Raw genomic sequence first — 17,813 nt, 5'->3', positions numbered from 1 at the left:
GAACGCCACAAGGGGCAGGAGACACTCACTGTACCAGAACCCTCCAGCCCGCTCTGGCTGTCCCTGACCATCCACCACTGCCAGCTCGTCTCCCTCACTGATCCACACCCCACGCCAACGCCCCATCTGCCACTCTCACCTCCTGCAGTGCTGGCCTGTGGCCAAGAGTGGGCGAGGGGACTTGGAGGGGCACACTCCCTGCCCAGGACCTCTCCTTTATCCGCACTGCAAGGCCTAAGTTCATGGAACTTTCTGGAAATCCCTCTCCCATTTGCAGACACCAGCAGGAAGACCCCTCTGGGAGGCTCCTCTCCCTCCCCAGCTCCCCGGAACGCGTACTTCTCTGCCATGAGCGAAGTGTGCGAGACAATTCCGTGAGATTCTGCTCCAGTCACAGAGAAACTGACAAGGAAGTCACACCCCTTGTTCTCGAAGACAACCTCCCAACCCTGCAGCCCCCTGGATGGCCCAAGTGCACGAGCCCCCTACCCCCAGCCCAGTGCCCCTCTTACTCACAGCCGATCATCATGATGGCCACGGCGAAGATCTTCTCGATGTCTGTGGAGGGGGCGATGTTGCCGAAGCCCACACTCGTGAGGCTGGTCATGGTGAAGTACAAGGACGAGATGTACACAGAGTTCTTGCTCGGCCCACCTTCCCACTTCCCGGAGCCCGACCCATTGAACTGGTAGGGGCTGCCGATGTCCAGAGCCAGCTGGTAGAGCCAGCTGTTGTTGCGGATGGTCTTGGTGTCCTCATCGAAAATCTCATAGTCGCCGATGCTGTACCAGATGCAGGCCATCCAGTGCGCGGCCAGCCCGAACACACACACCAGCAGTACCAGGACAGCTGCCCCGTACTCAATGTAGTGGTCCAACTTCCGGGCCACGCGGCCCAGCCGGAGCAGTCGCACCACCTTCAGGGAACTGAACAGGCTGCTGATGCCCTGGAGGGGGGGCACAGCATCAGATGAGGAGGGGGGCGCAGCATCAGGCATGACCACACATGCTCCCCTGACCCCACCCAGCACGGGCTGTGCATCTGAGATGCAGGTGAAGCAGCCCTCCAAAAGCATTGTTAGGGGTTGTGATGTGAGAAAGGCCAGGACAAGCAAGGGCATGCACACACGCCATCTGAGCTCTCCCCGAGTAAGAGACGTGCCGATCCGCTTCCCCCAAACACCCAATGACACCCCGAAGTCTCACAGCAGATGGTGCTGGGCACGCACCTACAAATGCAGAGGCACCTTCCCCAGGGTCAGGGCTGACTTTAACAGGATTTTTCAGACTCATGCTGTATTTCATATTAGGCAATACAAAATACTGGAGGGTTGTATGTGGATCTCCCCCACAGAGCATGGGGTCCATCCCCTTGCACGTGCACACACACAGCTTCACACACTGAGCAAGTGTCAGGGAGGCACAGGGAAGGCAGGGGGAATGCTGAAGGGCAGTCGCCACACTGGCCAAGGAGACCGTCATCACATCTGTCACCACACTTCAACTGTTCATACCTGTCAGCACATCCATCATCATATTCTGAGTGTTCACACCCGTTATCACACCACCATCACACCAAGAGTGTTCACACCCATCACCACACTGTGGGTGTTCACACCATCATCAAATCGTTGTCACGTTGCAAGTGTTCGCGCCCACCATCACACTGTGACTGTTCACTCCTGTCATCACACCCATCATCACACCAAGAGTGTCCACAGCAGCAGATGCCCTGATTCCCTCAAGTCCAGGCGGCTAGCTCTGGGCCTGAAAGAGCACACCTGAAAGCCTGCACTGGCTCACCAAGAGGGAAGGGACCTGCCGACGCTGCTGAGGGCAGGGGAACAACACTCAGAGCCTTTGCTAGAAATGAGGGTCTTGGGGTGCTCGTCTAGCTGTTTGCTCTTCAGGGGCTCCCGCCTCCCCTGCTCCTGCAGGGCAGCCACAGAGGTTCTCAAGAGGAAAGCACACGGGAGCATGGAAAGGGCGGACTGGACCCTGGAAGGTCAATGCTGCCAGGCGCCCCTATAATGTGTCTCCAGAGGAGTCTGTCCCTGTGTGGACAGTAACTGGCGCATCTGTCTCCCCAGCGGCCAGCCTGGCACCAGAGAATGACAGGCAGAGCCCTGATACGCATGTGCCCCTCACACCCCGCCCTCAGATGTGGCCCTCATGCCCCTTTGCTAGGGAAGCCCAGTCCCCAAATCCCCAGAGGCAAATCCACTAGCATGAGGACATGTGGCTCCATCTGGCACTGATCTTGGCCCCCTCCCAGAGCAGAGCCCCCACAGTGGTGGCACCTCACCCAGAATCATCCCGTCCTGGCCACCTGGGATGCCCACAGGGACAGGTGCAGAGAGGACACCATGTCAGCAGCCCCCTCCTGGCACAAGGCTTAACTGCATGCCCAGCTAGGCTGTGGGGGTGCTAGGGCATAGACCACAGGTGGGGTGGGGGTGCAATTCTTCAACTACAGAAGGAACCACACCTCTGAGGACAGATGTCCCACGTCCCCCTGAAATCACACCCTCACAGAATCTCAGAACAGCATCTTTCTGGCAAGGATCAGGAGAAGTGTAGCCAGGCAACTGAGCGCCGACAGGGAGCCAGAGAGGCACTTCTGTGTGGGGGATGTAGGCACACTTCTGCAAGTCACTTCTGGAGTCCGAGGGGATGGGCAGCTACTCCTCGAAGCTAGGGAAGGTCGCCCTGCCCAGCCCAGATGCACCAGGAGCCTGGTGTCTGCCTCCCTCCAGCACTGCATACTTTGCTTCCTGAGATCTCATGCCAAGAACAAGTTGCTCCCAGGGCACTTCCAGAACCCTGCCTTGAGTCACAGAACCTTCTGGAGAATTTGTCATCATTCTGGACTAGGATGTGCAAGGAAACAGAAATCCCATCCACATGCCCAGAAAGAAGCTTCTGGAAATTCAGTGCTCTCAGTGTGGGGGAGGATGTCTTTCCAGGGAAATGGACGAGCTGCTCCCAGGGGTGGACACAACTATGTGACCTATGCACCAAGGTCGAGTCTGTCTCCGGGTCCCCCCTTCACTGCTGGCCCTTCCCTGAGCTCCCACAGGCTCTGCATCCTCTCAGAAAGTCCTGCCCATCCTGCAGTAAAGGTACCAGGATAGTTGGGACCCAGATGGTTGGCCCGTCCTTTTGTTGGGAAACAGCAGAAGGTGGCAGTCAGCCTCCAAACTTTCTGAACTGTGTCCCCAGGGATAGGGGAGCCAGGCAGAGCCATCCGCTACTGAGCAGAGACAGGGACACACACATCTGTCCCCACACCCAGAGGGACCATTGTTTGGCGCTCCTCACCGCCCTGACAGCAGGTATCTGAGTCACCAGTCAAAGAGATCACGCCAGTCCGTGAGAGATCACCCCAATTAAAGGTAAAGGTAAAGGTAAAGGCCCTCCCGTTGATCGTCGATTTGCTCGAGCGGGCCCAGTAACGTCTCCATTGGAGACTTTGTTGTTACTGTGTCTGGCATATCGAATACTCTCAGTAGCTTGCCGGGCTCTCCGAGAGGGGCGGAGGAATCGAACTCGGGTCGGCCATGTTGGCCGCTTGTAAGGCGAACGCCCTACCCGCTGTGCTATCGCTCCAGTGCAATCTGATGGGTTTATCAGATTGTACCCATCACAGTGCTCCCGAGTCACCCCAGTTAGTGAGGGGAGATCACCCCAGTCAGTGAGGGGAGATCACCCCAGTCAGTGAGAGGAGATCACCCCAGTCAGTGAGAGGAGATCAACCCAGTTAGAGAGAAGAGATCACACCAGTAACCCCAGTCAGTGAGAGGAGATCACCCCAGTTAGTGAGAGATCACTCCAGTTAGTAAGGGAAGATCACCCTAGTCAGTGAGGGACGATCACCCCGGTCACTAAGGGGAGATTACGCCAGTCAATGAGGGGAGATCACTCCAGTCAGTAAGAGGAAATCACCCCGGTCAGTGAGGGAAGATCACCCCAGTCAGTGAGAGGAGATCACCCCATTTAGTGAGGGGAGATCATGCCAGTCATCCCAGTCAGTGAGGGGAGATCATGTCAGTCATCCCAGTCCGTGAGGGGAGGTCACCCCAGTCAGTGAGAGGAGATCACCCCATTTAGTGAGGGGAGATCACCCCAGTTAGAGAGAAGAGATCACACCAGTCACCCCAGTCAGTGAGGGGAGATCACCCCACTTAGTGAGAGATCACTCCAGTTAGTGAGGGGAGATCACGCCAGTCAGTGAGAGGAGATCACCCCAGTTAGTGAGAGGAGATCACCCCAGTCAGTGAGGGGAGATCACCCCAGTTAGTGAGAGATCACTCCAGTTACTGAGGGGAGATCACGCCAGTCAGTGAGGGGAGATCACCTCCATCTACCCTCAGTCACTCCATTAAGTCAACATGGCTTTATTTTATTTTTGGTTTGGGGGCCACCCAGCAACACTCCTGGTTCTGCACTCAGGAATCACTGCTGGCAGTGCTTACGGAACCATCTGAGATTGAACCCGGGTTGGTGCCATGCCCGCTGTACTACTGCTCAGCCCTAGCTCCCATGGCTTTATCACAGCAATTCCCCCTCACCCAGCATGTCCGCCCTCTGCGCCCCCTGCTCCCTATGGGCAGGCACCACAGTCGCTCACTTCACTTCATTTCTTGGAACCTTCATATTCACCAACCATCTTGTGTAAACTGGCTTCTTTCACGAAGCAAAGCTCCGCAGGGCTCCTGCGTGCGACTGTGGGGGCACGGCCCCATCTGTCCTGCTGCCATGGAAACCCAGGAGCTCCTGGTGAACCTCTCCGGAGCCGAACCCCAATCTCTGCATGATTGCGGCTGTCTTTTCTCCTTGGCAAAAGCAAGCTGAGTAACTGCAATTCACTCTTTCAGGGCCGGGGAGAGAGCACAGAGGTCAGGGGTGCCGTCTTTGTATGCACAGCACCCCAAGTCCCAGCACCTGGGAGTCAGGTCCCCTGCACGTGGCGCTGTCACAGTGTCTCCTCCGGGTGTTAGCATTTGGATGTTCCCCCAAGTGGGCCAAGTATCACCAGGAGTGGCCCCAGAACCCCCACACAGAAAAGAAATCTCCCAATGGTTTCACCAAAGTGACCACTGCCCTTGGTATCCCCTACAGCAGTGGGCTGTGCCCACAGCAGAGCCCAGTGCTGCTGCCCTCAATCTGATCTGACCACCCTGGCAGGGCTCCCCAGTGTCAGACGATGGGCTGCACGTGTTCCTGCATCTAGCCGCGATGTTGACATTCGTGGTGCTCACATGCTGCTGGCCCACAACGACTCTTTCTTGTCATTCCATTCCCAGAGCCCTTGGGACGTTTGGGGGCAAAGCCTTTATGAGTGAGAGAACTAATAGGTAAGCTCCCCTCCCCCAGCATGTGGCTTGTCTTCTCATTCTCTTAGAATTTCAGAGATGACACCGAGGTTCTGGACCATGTCTTTCATGCAGCCTATCCTAGTTTGATCCCCAATGATCCTTAGGGACCCCTGAGTCCCACCAGGAGTGAGCCCTGAGCACAGAGCCAGGAGGAAGACCTGAGAGTTGCTGGGGGACCCAAAAGCAGCCCCCCTAAACAGTCTCTTTAAAATCCACATGTTTTCTGGGTATGCCTCTCCCTCTGTGTGGGCCCTGGGGAACACTGAATCAGATGTGAGGAGTCGCCCACTCTCCCATGTCCTGGCCTGCTTGTGCTGAGACGGTCTACCCGTTTTGGCAGGAGCTTGCAGGTCTCTGCCTCTCAAAACCCACTCCTGCCCCCTGAGTCTCCTCACCTCTCAGACCCAGGACTGCCAACTGTGAACTGGTTTCAAGTCACAGTCGGGTCTTGTTTGCTCGGATCCCCCTGATGCCCTCATTCTCCTGTTTGAAGCTGATTGGGACAGTCTGCCCTAAAACAGACACTGGGTGTCCCTAAGCCACCACTATCCCGAGCGTTGGGATGCCATTCCTTGGACATGCCTCTCACACCTTTGTGCCCTGCTCTCTGAAGTACTAGCAGAACCCGACCAGATCTTAGGTCTGGCTCAATAATATGCTGTTTTGCTTGACTTTTCCTTGGGCTTCATTTGTTGGCTGGAGACAAACGCACCTCATATAACTGCCGGAGTTGGAACATGAATGCCCCAAATAATCCCTTTCCAGCTAATGAGGTTTACTTGCCCATGGCCCCTCATGGCCGCCTGTCAGGGGATCGTGCCTGTCTGCTCTTCTTTCCCAGTTGGTTCCCCGGGCTCTCGGGGACGGCGCTGACGGCCAGGCACCAGCTGTGCTGCTCTCTTCTCTCTGGTGCTGCTTCATCTCCCACGACTACCCACCACACTCTAATAATAACTTCACACATTTGAACAATCTCAACGGGTTGTGTTTTAGCTCTCTCTATCCGGCACGCTCCCGTCTGGTGGGGAGGCGTGCCTCAAGGAGGCCCCCAGTCTGGGGCCTGAGGCTCGGAGCAGGCTGTGGGCCCCTGCGCGTGTGGGCGCGCCTGGGCCCTCTGACTGCGCCTACGAGCACTACTCCCGGGTTCGCTTCTGGTGGCTGGCCCGCCGCAGGATACTTCCCGACCTTTGTCAGCATTCACCCGTGATGAGGGAACTCGTTAAAAAGGCTTATTCATGGGGGCTGGAGAGATAGCACAGCGGGTAGGGCGTTTGCCTTGCCCTTGCACGCAGCCAACCCGGGTTCGATTCCCAGCATCCCATATGGTCCCCTGAGTACCGCCAAGAGTAACTCCTGAGTGCAGAGCCAGGAGTAACCCCTGTACATCGCCAGGTGTGACCCAAAAAGGAAAAAAAAAGGCCTATTCGTGCCCTGGGAGAGGAGGGAAGCAGAGGCCAGCTTTGAACACGGCTGGCAAAAGGCACACTAGGCCCAGTGAGAAGCGCTGAAAGGAGAAACAGGCTTTGAGAAGGGCCTTTTCCGGGAAACACTGTGGCTGGGTTCGCTCTGCAGGGTTCAGCCTCAACCCACCAGGCAATGGGCCCAAGAAGCCAGGAAGCTGACCTCCACAGCAGGAGAGATCCTGTGTCCTGAAAACTGCAGGGGCCCTCTGGCCAGCCTGGGCAGGAAAGGCCTGTAGTCGCCACGGCAGGCTCGCGCCCTCTGCGTCTGCGTCTGCTGCCATCCCGAGGACAGGCTCCAGGCTCTAGGCCCCGTGCCCTCCTGGCTCTCTGACACCCACCTGCCCGGTGCTCCCAAATCCAGGTTTTTATTTTTCATTTAGCTTTTGGTTGGGGGCCACGCCCAGCGGTGCTCAGTGATTCCCTTCTGGCTAGGCCAGAGACTGAGCTCACGCTGGCCACATGCACGGTCTGCCATGCCTCACCCCCGCGTGACCCCTCTGTCCCCCACAGCCTGCTTTGGGTGGTGTCCCAGCTCCCACAGCTGCCCCTTGTCCACGCATCTCCCTGGAAGTCACATGGCCATGTTTAATGTCACACAAAGCCTGACCATGGTAAGTATTTCTCCGGTGGGAGGCATCTGGGGCCACACCCAGGGATGCTCGGGACAGAGTCCAGACTTCCACATGCCCAGTGAGTGCTCCAGTCTGGCGGCCCTCTGAGAGGGACAGCACAGCACAGCGGCCTTCCTTTACTTCATAGCATGCCCCAAGGACACCGCAGTGATGGGAAAGCCTGGCCCGGCCTCTTGCTCATGATTATGTCTGCCTCTGTGAAAGGAGTCTGCAGCCGCAATGCAGCCTCAGGAACCACCGAAGCCTCAACAATTGCCAAACTGTGTCGACTTGACCCCAAAAACAAATCTCCGATCCAGTCTTCTGCCTGTCCTTCTCTGTCATGATTTTCCCTGCACTGAGCCACATTTTTACTTTCTTTTAACAATTATATAGCAAGAATATAAACTTTCTTTAAATGCTGTCTTGTCATCAACATGTAGCTTAATTCCCTGACAGCGGACCCAGAAAACACAATTTTACATGATCTAATTATAGCAAAGGTATAATCTTTAAAGCCCATCTCCTTTGATTCTGAGAATATGATACATATTTATCATCACAGACATAAATACAAAGCCCATGGTCTTTGTAGCTATGTTTAAATGAAAACATCAGGTTTTACTCAGACAGACACTTGACTGATGAGACTGTGAGGTCACTTCCAGTGGTCCGTGAACACAGGCAGCACCAGGAGAGATGGGCAAGCGGCGGATTTTTAAATCCTTAAAGTTATTTCCAATGGTATATTTGAAGGGTGAGTTAAGTCCAAACGTCCACATTCATGTCGCAAATTTTCCTGCCACCTCCCTAGTGACGCTCTTTTCCCTGATATCTTCAATTTGTAATTTTCATATCTATTTTCAAAGTGTGAGTCTGCACTGAGCCATGCCCACCCCAGGAGTGAGCACGTGGACAGAGCCTGCGGGCCACCGCCGCCACCTCTTGGCACGGGTCTAAGGCCGTGTGGTCAGCATGCAGGCTCTGTGCGTTTCTGGCTTCTCCTGTGCTGACCCACCGGTCATGGGTGAGTGCAGCTTCAGGCTCTGCTGGGGATGGACTGCCAAGACCATCTTCACATGCGTTTCCTTTGTCTCCCCACGTCCCAGGAGGCAGCCTGGTGAGGAGGTCTCCCTCCTGCAACATGGGACCTGCTGACTGTTTTCCAAGTATGCCCCACCCCATCCACCCCCGCACCCACCAGATAACATCCTTTGATGAGGGCGAGTAAGCAAGTACATTTCTGGCTCACTCTTCTCCTGCAGCTCCCCGTGATACTCGATGCTAAGAGCCTTTCCTGGTGCCTCAGCAGAGCGGAACTGCATTCCCATTGACCGCTAAGAGCTCCTGATGCACCTGAGACTCAGATATTCAAATGGGTACATGATCTGCAGATATTTCCTCCCAGTCTATGGCTTTCATTGCTGCTTTCTTGATAGTGTCTCTGGAAAATGTCTTTGATTCTGAGTTACATTGTTCCATTTTTTCCTTCATGTAGCGATCCTTTGATATTGCAGCTAAGAACTTTTTAGCCATCTGAGAGGGGGGGGTGGAGGGAGAGAGTGAGGGAGGTAGACAGGGGAGAGAGGGTGCATGAGAGGGAGAGAGGGAGAGAGAAAGGGAGAAGGAGGAAGACGGAGAAAGAGGGAGGAGGAGAGAGGAAGAGAGAGGGAGAGCGGGAGAGGGAGAGAGAGGGAAAGAAGGGGGGAGAGAGGGAAAGAAGGGGGGAGAGAGGGAAAGAAGGGGGGAGAGAGGGGAAGAGGGAGAGAAAGGGAGGGGAGAGAGAGAGTTTCTTCTTTTCTCCAGAAATTTTAGATCCGTGATTTCATAGCAATTGACTCTGAGGTGTGTTTCGAGAGGAATGAAAAGACCTGTCTCAGCCGTCTGTGGAAAGGCCTTCCCACCAGACTCACTGTCAAAGCTGTATGCATGAGAGCGGCTCGCCATAGAAGAAAGATCAGTTTCCAGCCCATGTTCCACAACCGGTGGGCCCAGCGGTGCTCTGGTCACACTCTCTGGATCAGACGTGAAAGGGTGATGAGGGGGTTTGGAGTCAGTCTGAGCCACTCACTGTTTAGTCTGACAGCTCTGTAAATGCCATCATCTCCCTAACTCCAGACTTTAAAGTTTTTGCAGCTAGTGTAAAGGAACAGGATTGATCTTTATTTGCCGATCCTTGTTGTCATTTTTGGTCATTTGTTTTAGCAGGGACACTCCTGGCAATGTTTGGGGTTTTTTTAGGGTCACTCTCAATGCTGATCAGTAGTTACATGGCCTGGAAATGTCCTAGAAATATTTTATACATAGAATCACTTCATTTGTTTATTTCTCTCCCACCTGGATGCCAATAACTCTTGCCTTCCTTCCCTCCCTTCCTCCCTTTTTTCTCTCCTTCCTACCTGCCTTCCCATCCCTTTCCCCTCTATTCCTTCTCTTTCTTTCCTTTTCTCCTTTCTTCCAGATCTTAGGGATGGAGATTTCCATCTTCACCACCACAGCAGCTGTGTTTCACAGATGCCCTTTACCAAGTTCCTTCTGTTCCTATTTTGCTGAGAGCCTTCATGGAAGGGTGTCTGATCCGATTGATGGAGAGGTACAGATCTGATTGGTGGAAGGCACTGGAGCAGATGGACAGAGGGCTACTCCGTGTGGTTGACGGAAGACACAGGATCTGGTTGGTGGGGGGACTAGATCTGATGGAGGGGAGATGATTTCGCTGATGGAGGGTGTTGGACTTGATTGATGCAGAGTATTGATTCGGTTGATGCATTTTCTGCATCTATCACGATGACCAGGTGGTCTATGGCCTTTATCAGTTTGATTAATTTATTCTTGCCTGTTAACATAACCATGCATTCCTGGCATAAACTCCTTTGGTCTTGGTGAGAAAGTCTTTTTATGTGTTGTCAGACTGGGTTTGTTAGCATTTTGTTAAGGTCCTTTGTGTCATCCTGGCATGTTGTCTGTCACTCAAACACTGCCCTGCAGAGTCTGGGGGGTCGTCTGCCACTAGGTCTACTGTCCTCCTGTGCTGCTATTGTCATGTTCGCCACAATGTCTTTCTCGGCAATGCATGACCGTCACGTGTCTGGGGAGACACGGGAGGTCAGTACATGACAGTGCTCAGGGCTTCCCCTGGCCTGTGCTCTGGGCAGCCTCACACTCCGCCCCTGGTCAGGCTCCGTCTATTGGCATCTCCCGGAGTGTTTTCCTGCTTAGAACTGGGCTCTCACGAGCACACGGCAATGCTGAGCCTCGGCCCAGACCTCAGCTCCCTTCTCTGCTCTTCTTGTGCTCAACTTACAGCCCCCGGGGCTACTCCTGCCTCCAGGGCCATGCTCCAGCTCATCCACACAGCAGTGTCCAGAGCTCAGGGAAGCAGCTGACACGGGAATGGACGCTAACATTTGGTGCTCAGACCCAGGGTGAGGCAGAGGAAGAGTACAGACAGCATCCCTGTCTCAGCTGTGGCTCCGTCCCTGCCGACTTGCTGGGAGGCCAGAATGCCGATCAAGCCATGAAGACACCTGTCGCCTGAGCGAGAACTTGAATGCCTGTACGACACCTGTGCGCCCTCTGCCCTTCACTGTGCCCAGGACGAGCCACTTTCTTCTCTGTACGTTTGCTCCTGGTGGTCACTGAAAGCAGCTGCTATCGGAGTTGGGGAGGAAGGTGGGTGCTACAGAGGGTATAGGAGGACCAGAGGGACCCATGATCAGAGAAGAGCACCTTCCAGAAAGTTCTCTGAGGTTGGGGAGACGGCGCTGCCCCGGGCCTGGGGAGACATTCCCAGGTGGAGCGAATGTCTCTGCCGGGAAGGAGGCAGTGTTGCCATACCTGGCCCCAGCCCCTCAACTGGAAAACGCAGCCCCATGAATCTTGAGACCCAGCAAGGCAAACATCAGAGAAATGGCACTGTCTATCAGGCATGTGTGTATGTGCAGAATGCACATGTACACACGTGCGCGCGCGCGCGCACACACACACACACACTTCAGACATGGCAGGCACTGCTTCCCACATCCCTATGTTTCACGCAGCGAGGACCAAGGGTTGAGGCTGGGAGGAGCTCAGCGAGGAGCACCCACCTTGCATGCCTGAGGCCCTGGATTCCATCCCTGGCACTGCAAGGCAACCCGCAAAAACAACCAAGGAATCAGAGCACTTGTGGATCTCAGCCTGATCCTCTAGTTCTGGGGTCTGTGAATTTCCTACGGGGACAACTTTTGGGGTCCTAACCAGGCTCCTTGAAACTAAGGGCTCTCCTGACTCCCCTGGGTGGGCAGATTCCTCCCCCCCCCCCCCACACACACACCCACACTCCACAGGAATGCCTGTGCCCTTGCTGGCTCTGGAACAAATCCTTTCCATGAATGGGCCACATGTGCTAGAGTCGTTCAGTGGCGGCCACCCACGTGTCCCTGTGCAGGCCTGATGGCTGACTGCAGCCCAAGGCCAGATGGGGACAGGCAGGGGGCCAGTCCCATCTCGGCCGCCTCCCCGCCTGTGCAGGGCCATATGCTGGGACAGGCTGCCAGGGCAGAGGTCCACTCCCTGCTGCAGGGGACACCTGGACACCAGCATGAGGGAGTCAGTGCAGAAACAGCCCGAGTCCACCCCCACACTGAGCTGCCTGCAGGCCGAGGAGGCTGCGGGGCCGGCATTAAGGACCCTCCCCCAGGAAGCCTTCTGGGTCTGCACAACAGTGGCCAGCCCACAGTCCCACACCTCCACCCTGTGCCAGCTGCCTGTGTGGTCTGCCAAAGCCAGGCGGAACCAGGCCCCACCCTCTGGCCTCTGAGAAACTTCAGAAACTTCGGGGCCTGTCTCCCAACACTGGGGTTGTCCCCTTAGCTCCAGCAGCCTCTGTCCCTAGTCAGATCTCGACAGGCAGACAGTGTTAGACAGTGGTAGCAGAGGAGGATGGAGGTGGGGGGAGGCGGGGGCCCATCCTGGACAGTCACAGGACAGTGCAGGCACATGGACAGGTGGGGAGTGGGGTGCGGTGGTGTGTTCGGAGAGGGAATGCCAAAGGCAGAGGCCGGAGCAAACAGAGAGTGACATTCTGGAACCATCGGGCAGCAGTTAGAAGCCAGCTGAGGAGACGGGTTGCCTGGGCATCAGGCCTGCAGCAAGAAGGCTCGGGACCAGCCTCTGCATTCTGCCCTGGTGTGCCTGTCCCCTGAGGCCCAAGGACAGACGGGGAAGGGGTGTGCACACTGGCCTCCAGCCCCAGGGGCTCGGGCAGGCAGCACTGCCGGGCAGGAAATATTGCAGAGAAAGCCCAAGATATAGCACACGCCACGGTGACTGATTCCAGGAACAAAAGCTTGGAGTCGGGTTCTGGAAACCCAGGAGCTTGTCTGTGAGGAGCAGGAGACTCAGCAGGAAGCAATATCAGTTACAGGAGCAAGAAACACAGGTGTTAGAGGGGAGGCGCTGTCCAGGCACCTGCTGGCCTGGGCGACGGCAGCCCAGCCTCCCACCCAGTCAGCAGGCAGCTGGACCACTCCCTGACTCACCTCCAGTCAGCCCTGCACGGCCAGCTCGGGGGCTCTCTCCTGGAGGGCCAGACCCTGACACCTGTGGGCTCTATCACCTGGAGGTCACCTGCAACTTTGAGTAGCCCCCAGAGCCCCAGCCAAGCTCCCCCACAGCACCTCTCAGTGGCCAGGCCTGGCCCAGGCCTGGACCCCAACTGACCTCTGAGGCCCCGCCTTTGTCCACGGGTCCCGTCCATGTTCCACACTCCCAGTTCGGCCTCCCTGACATCGTGAAGACTTCAAAGCATTGCAAGCTTCTCTGTGCTGAGAGCTCAGAGACATGCCCGATTCCAGCAGACACAGGGCCTTTCTTGCCCCCAGCAGTCTGCCTCACAGACCCTGTGTCCCTTGCCCTGCTGGGCCACGGGACACGGGAGTTGGCAGCTCCACAGCAGACACTGCCGACGCTTCCCTGCAACCTGGCTCCACCCCACCCCAGCTGAACCCCTGCCTGAGGGCGAGCATGGAGTCACGTCCCTCCCACGCTCGGGGGCTCCAGCACTGAGGGACCTTTGTGGGAGAACAAGGAGTAGCTACACGTACCTATGTCCCCGACTGATGCTCTCGGAGCCTGAGGGGGAAGGGGCTTGGGCCGGGGATCCTCTTGGTACTATAGATGGGGCCTGACAAGGGCCCTCCCTGTTATCCTGCTCTCGGGAAAGCGCCCTGAAGGCCACTGCTCAGAGGCCATTCCAGTTCAGACGCTTCTCTTCATTCTGGCTCTCCTCGCCCATGCCACCCGCCGGGCTCTATGGGATGGGCATCTCCTCAGCACCCCCATGCCCCTTCCTCTCTCTCCCCAACGGTGGCCGTTCCTCCCCTCCCCCAAGCCTGCATCAGGCCCACAGTCCTCAGGGCGACGCCACCCCAAACACAAGGCTCCTGGGGAACACCTCCCAACCACCTGTCCCTCTGCAGGGGAGCTCCCTGGTCAACCAAAAGTGGTGGTCAAGACGCTTTGCCTTCTGGGCACACTCGCGAGCTCCTGCCTTCCAGAACCTTCTGCCTCTAAGGAAAGCATGGCACAAACACCACAGCCGCCAGCAAAAGTGACTCTGTCCCAGCAAAGCCTCTGCCTTCAAACAGCTCATGCTCTGTCTCCTCCTGGCACCGGTGGCCCCTGCCTGTTCCCTGCACCAGCAGGAGAGGCTGGACGCCAGTTCCCGGGGAATCCGCTCCCAAAGTCCCTTCAATAGTCTGTGTCCCAGGCCCCAGCTGTGATCACGGCTGGCTGCTGTCCTGTGCACTGAGCGGTTCCAGAAGTCTGGGTTTTCTGAGCTAAACCCGTCCCTCCTGGTGAACACACATTCAACGGCCCTACAGCCACAATGAATTCTGAGTCTCGGTGGAGAAGGAGAGAAGGTTCTGTGACCTCCATAGTGCCTCGGACTCTGGGAGCCAGGAGGTGATACACGTGGAAAATACATGCAAATGTCCACACGCAGTCAGAGATCACATATGTGCAAACCTGTGATCACAGATAATGAGAGTTGAAGAGGGACAGGATGTGAAAGCAGAGAGCATGTGAGGGCAGAGGGGAGCATGGCCGCTGAAGCATGAGGGACAGTCTTTAAGCTTTCCAAGGCAATCAAACAGTTAAAAGCAAATTGCCATGAACTCGAAGCCAGAAGTGCCAGAATGACCCTGGGAATGTCCCAAGTCCGGCACAGGCATAGCTGGGTTGTGGCCATGTGGTGACCCGCTGCCAGCTGCACATCTGAGCTATAATATAAGCAGACTGCAGTGCCTTGCCCCTCGCCTGCTCTCTAGCTTCACTGCACCATCCGAGGTCTGCAGGCTCCAAAGAAACAAGGCCCAGTCCCTCCCCTCCAGCCAGACTCACAGTGCTGTGAGAAGTTCTATGAGGGGCAGGGAGCATGTGCAGATGCTGTGAGCATAGGAAGCAGGAGGTGGGGCGGAGGGGGGAGAGCTGTAACGATCTGTGGGCATGAGGAGAGCAGGGGTGAGGAGAGGAGGGCTGTGCAGACCTGTGGGCATGAAGAGAGAAGGGGGGAGGAGAGGAGGGCTGTGCAGACCTGTGGGCATGGAGAGAGAAGGGGTGAGGAGAGGAGGGCTGTACAGATCTGTGGGCATGGGGAGAACAGGGGTGAGGAGAGGGGGGCTGTGCAGATCTGTGGGCATGCAGAGAGCAGGGGTGAGGAGAGGAGGGCTGTGCAGACCTGTGGGCATGCAGAGAGCAGGGGTGAGGAGAGGAGGGCTGTGCAGACCTGTGGGCATGAAGAGAGAAGGGGTGAGGAGAGGGGGGCTGTGCAGATCTGTGGGCATGGGGAGAGGAGGGGTGAGGAGAGGAGGGCTGTGCAGATCTGTGAGAGGGGGGCTGTGCAGATCTGTGGGCATGCAGAGAGCAGGGGTGAGGAGAGGAGGGGTGTGCAGACCTGTGGGCATGCAGAGAGCAGGGGTGAGGAGAGGGGGGCTGTGCAGATCTGTGGGCATGGGGAGAGCAGGGGTGAGGAGAGGGGGGCTGTGCAGATCTGTGGGCATGGGGAGAGCAGGGGTGAGGAGAGGGGGGCTGTGCAGATCTGTGGGCATGGGGAGAGCAGGGGTGAGGAGAGGAGGGCTGTGCAGATCTGTGGGCATGGGGAGAGCAGGGGTGAGGAGAGGGGGGCTGTGCAGATCTGTGGGCATGGGGAGAGCAGGGGTGAGGAGAGGAGGGCTGTGCAGATCTGTGGGCATGGGAGAGCAGGGGTGAGGAGAGTGGGGCTGTGCAGTTCTGTGGGCATGGGAGAGCAGAGGCTCTGTTGATCGGCCCTTCCCAAGCTCTTGCTGGAAAGCTCAGGTATGAGAAGAGCCCAAGGCATCAAGCCAGATGGAAACCAAAGACAATGCAGAGGCCTCGGAGCCCCAGAGCCTCGCACCTCCTGAGCACCACAACACGGTGCCTACCCAGGCTGTAGGCACTGACCCCAGAACCTGCAGAGCACAGTTAGAGGCAGCAAAGGGCTGGAGAGCAAGGGACGATGCTTGCCTTGCATGTGGCTGACCCAGGTCTAGTCCCCAGCACTGAACAGTCCTCTGAGCCCCAACAGGATTGAGCCCTGAGCACAGAGTCAGGAGTGAGCCCTGAGCACAAAGCCAGGATTGAGCCCTGAGCACAGAGTCAGGAGTGAGCCCTGAGCAGAGTCAGGAGTGAGCCCTGAGCACAAAGCCAGGATTGAGCCCTGAGCACAGAGTCAGGAGTGAGCCCCAGGCTCTGGTGGGTATGACACCAAGCCCAAACCAGACAAGCACAGGTCAGACACTGCAGCCCAGGCCCTCTCACTGTGAATGACCAGCCCGGCTCGTGAAGTAGATATGTCCAGCTCTGTACAGTGTGAGGTCTCAGATGTGGGTTGTGGAGAATTCAGCGTTTACTAGAATTGGCTAAAGATAATTCCTCCCTTCATTCATCTCTGACCCACAAGGGCCTGACCACGGAGTGGCCAGTCAGGCAAATCAGGAAAAACTTGCCAGAAAAAGGCGGAGGAAAAGAAACAAAGGAAGCAAAGAAAGTATCTTTGCAAAAAACAGATACAGGGAAAAGAAATTCTTACCATGGAAATTAGCCCACAAGCTGAATTCTCAAAGAAGTAATAGAAATCAGATGATTATGGAGAAAGTATGTCCAAAAAACAGTAGAATAATTTCCAACCTAGAATTCAATATCCAGTGCATGCATCTTTCATGAATTAAAGTGAAATAAAGATATTTACAGACAAACAAAACTGGAGGGCATTCATCAGCAGCGGAGAACTTAAACACTAAAGGATGTTCCCCAGGCAGGCGGAGGAGGAGTGGCCGGCAGCCAGGACCGGGCAGGAGGGGTCAGGGACGCAGAGGTCGCAGATGTGCGAGGCTCACTGGGGCAGCGAACACCACACCTGACAGTGACTGAGGCATCTGGAAGAGGCGCGGGCGCACAGCAGAGCCGGACGGACACGTCACATTGCCAGGACACTCAGGCAGAGCTGGCCATGGATCTTGGGTGGAATAAACCAGGATCTGGCCTGAAGGAGCTGCTCTGACTCCAGCTCAAGGCCCTGGTTCATGGGCTGGAGTGATAGCACAGTGGGTAGGGCGTTTGCCTTGCACAAAGCTGACCCGGGTTCGATTCCCAGCATCCCATATGGTCCCCTGAGCACCGCCAGGAGTAATTCCTGAGTGCAGAGCCAGGAGTAACCCCTGAGCATCGCCGGGTGTGACCCAAAAAGCAAAAAAAAAAAAAAAGACCCTAGTTCCTGAGTGGAGATGGGGGAACTTGGGAGCAGCAGGACCATCTGTGTCCATGTCACACTCTGAGACCCTGGACACATCCCAGCCCAGGGTAGGGGGACAAGGACTGCAGCGCATGGTGCAGGGGGCATGGCTCACTCCACGGGAGCTGCTTCCCTCGTTCCCAGGTCTCTGACGTCAGCAACCACAGACAACCACAAAGGAGAACTAGCAGGAGCGGGATAAGGCAGAATCATCGATCCCCAGAGCAGAGAAAAAGTGAGGGAGAAGGAGAACCAGGAAGCAAGGAAGAAGGGGTGCGGGGGGGGGACACGAAGGGGGACATGAAGCAAATGGGCAGGAAGTACCACGTCACCGAGGGCAGCGGATGAGTCCCGGGGCTGGGCGGGTTCAGGCAGCAGCTACTCAGAGGGGCTGCTTCGGAGTTCAAGAACAAAACCTCCCTCCGCCTCGAGGGACAAGCAGAGTGCAAGACGCACTCAGTGCCCCTCCCATGGCCACCCGTCTGCAGCACAGAGGCCGGGTTTTCGGGCTTTCCACTGACCCACTGGGGGACTGCAGGGCCACAGGCAGGAGAGGCCCAAACAGG

At 56.4% G+C, this 17,813-nt stretch overlaps 1 protein-coding gene across 2 annotated transcripts in view; it reads right to left on the bottom strand.

Annotated features, from left to right (window-relative positions):
- Nucleotides 1-17,813, bottom strand: part of KCNH1 (potassium voltage-gated channel subfamily H member 1) — a 68,487-nt gene that overhangs the window by 17,605 nt on the left and 33,069 nt on the right. For both annotated transcript variants that reach the window (XM_056110500.1, XM_056110501.1), the window contains exon 7: nucleotides 517-946. In XM_056110500.1, coding sequence (XP_055966475.1) covers nucleotides 517-946 — 430 coding nt within the window. The remainder of the gene's footprint in view (nucleotides 1-516; nucleotides 947-17,813) is intronic.

Source organism: Sorex fumeus, unplaced genomic scaffold, assembly GCF_029834395.1.
Source record: "Sorex fumeus unplaced genomic scaffold, SorFum_2.1 ptg000010l, whole genome shotgun sequence".
NCBI lineage: Eukaryota > Metazoa > Chordata > Mammalia > Eulipotyphla > Soricidae > Sorex > Sorex fumeus.
The sequence above is the reverse complement of the archived record's forward strand: the minus strand, read 5'-3'. Positions and strand labels throughout refer to the sequence as shown.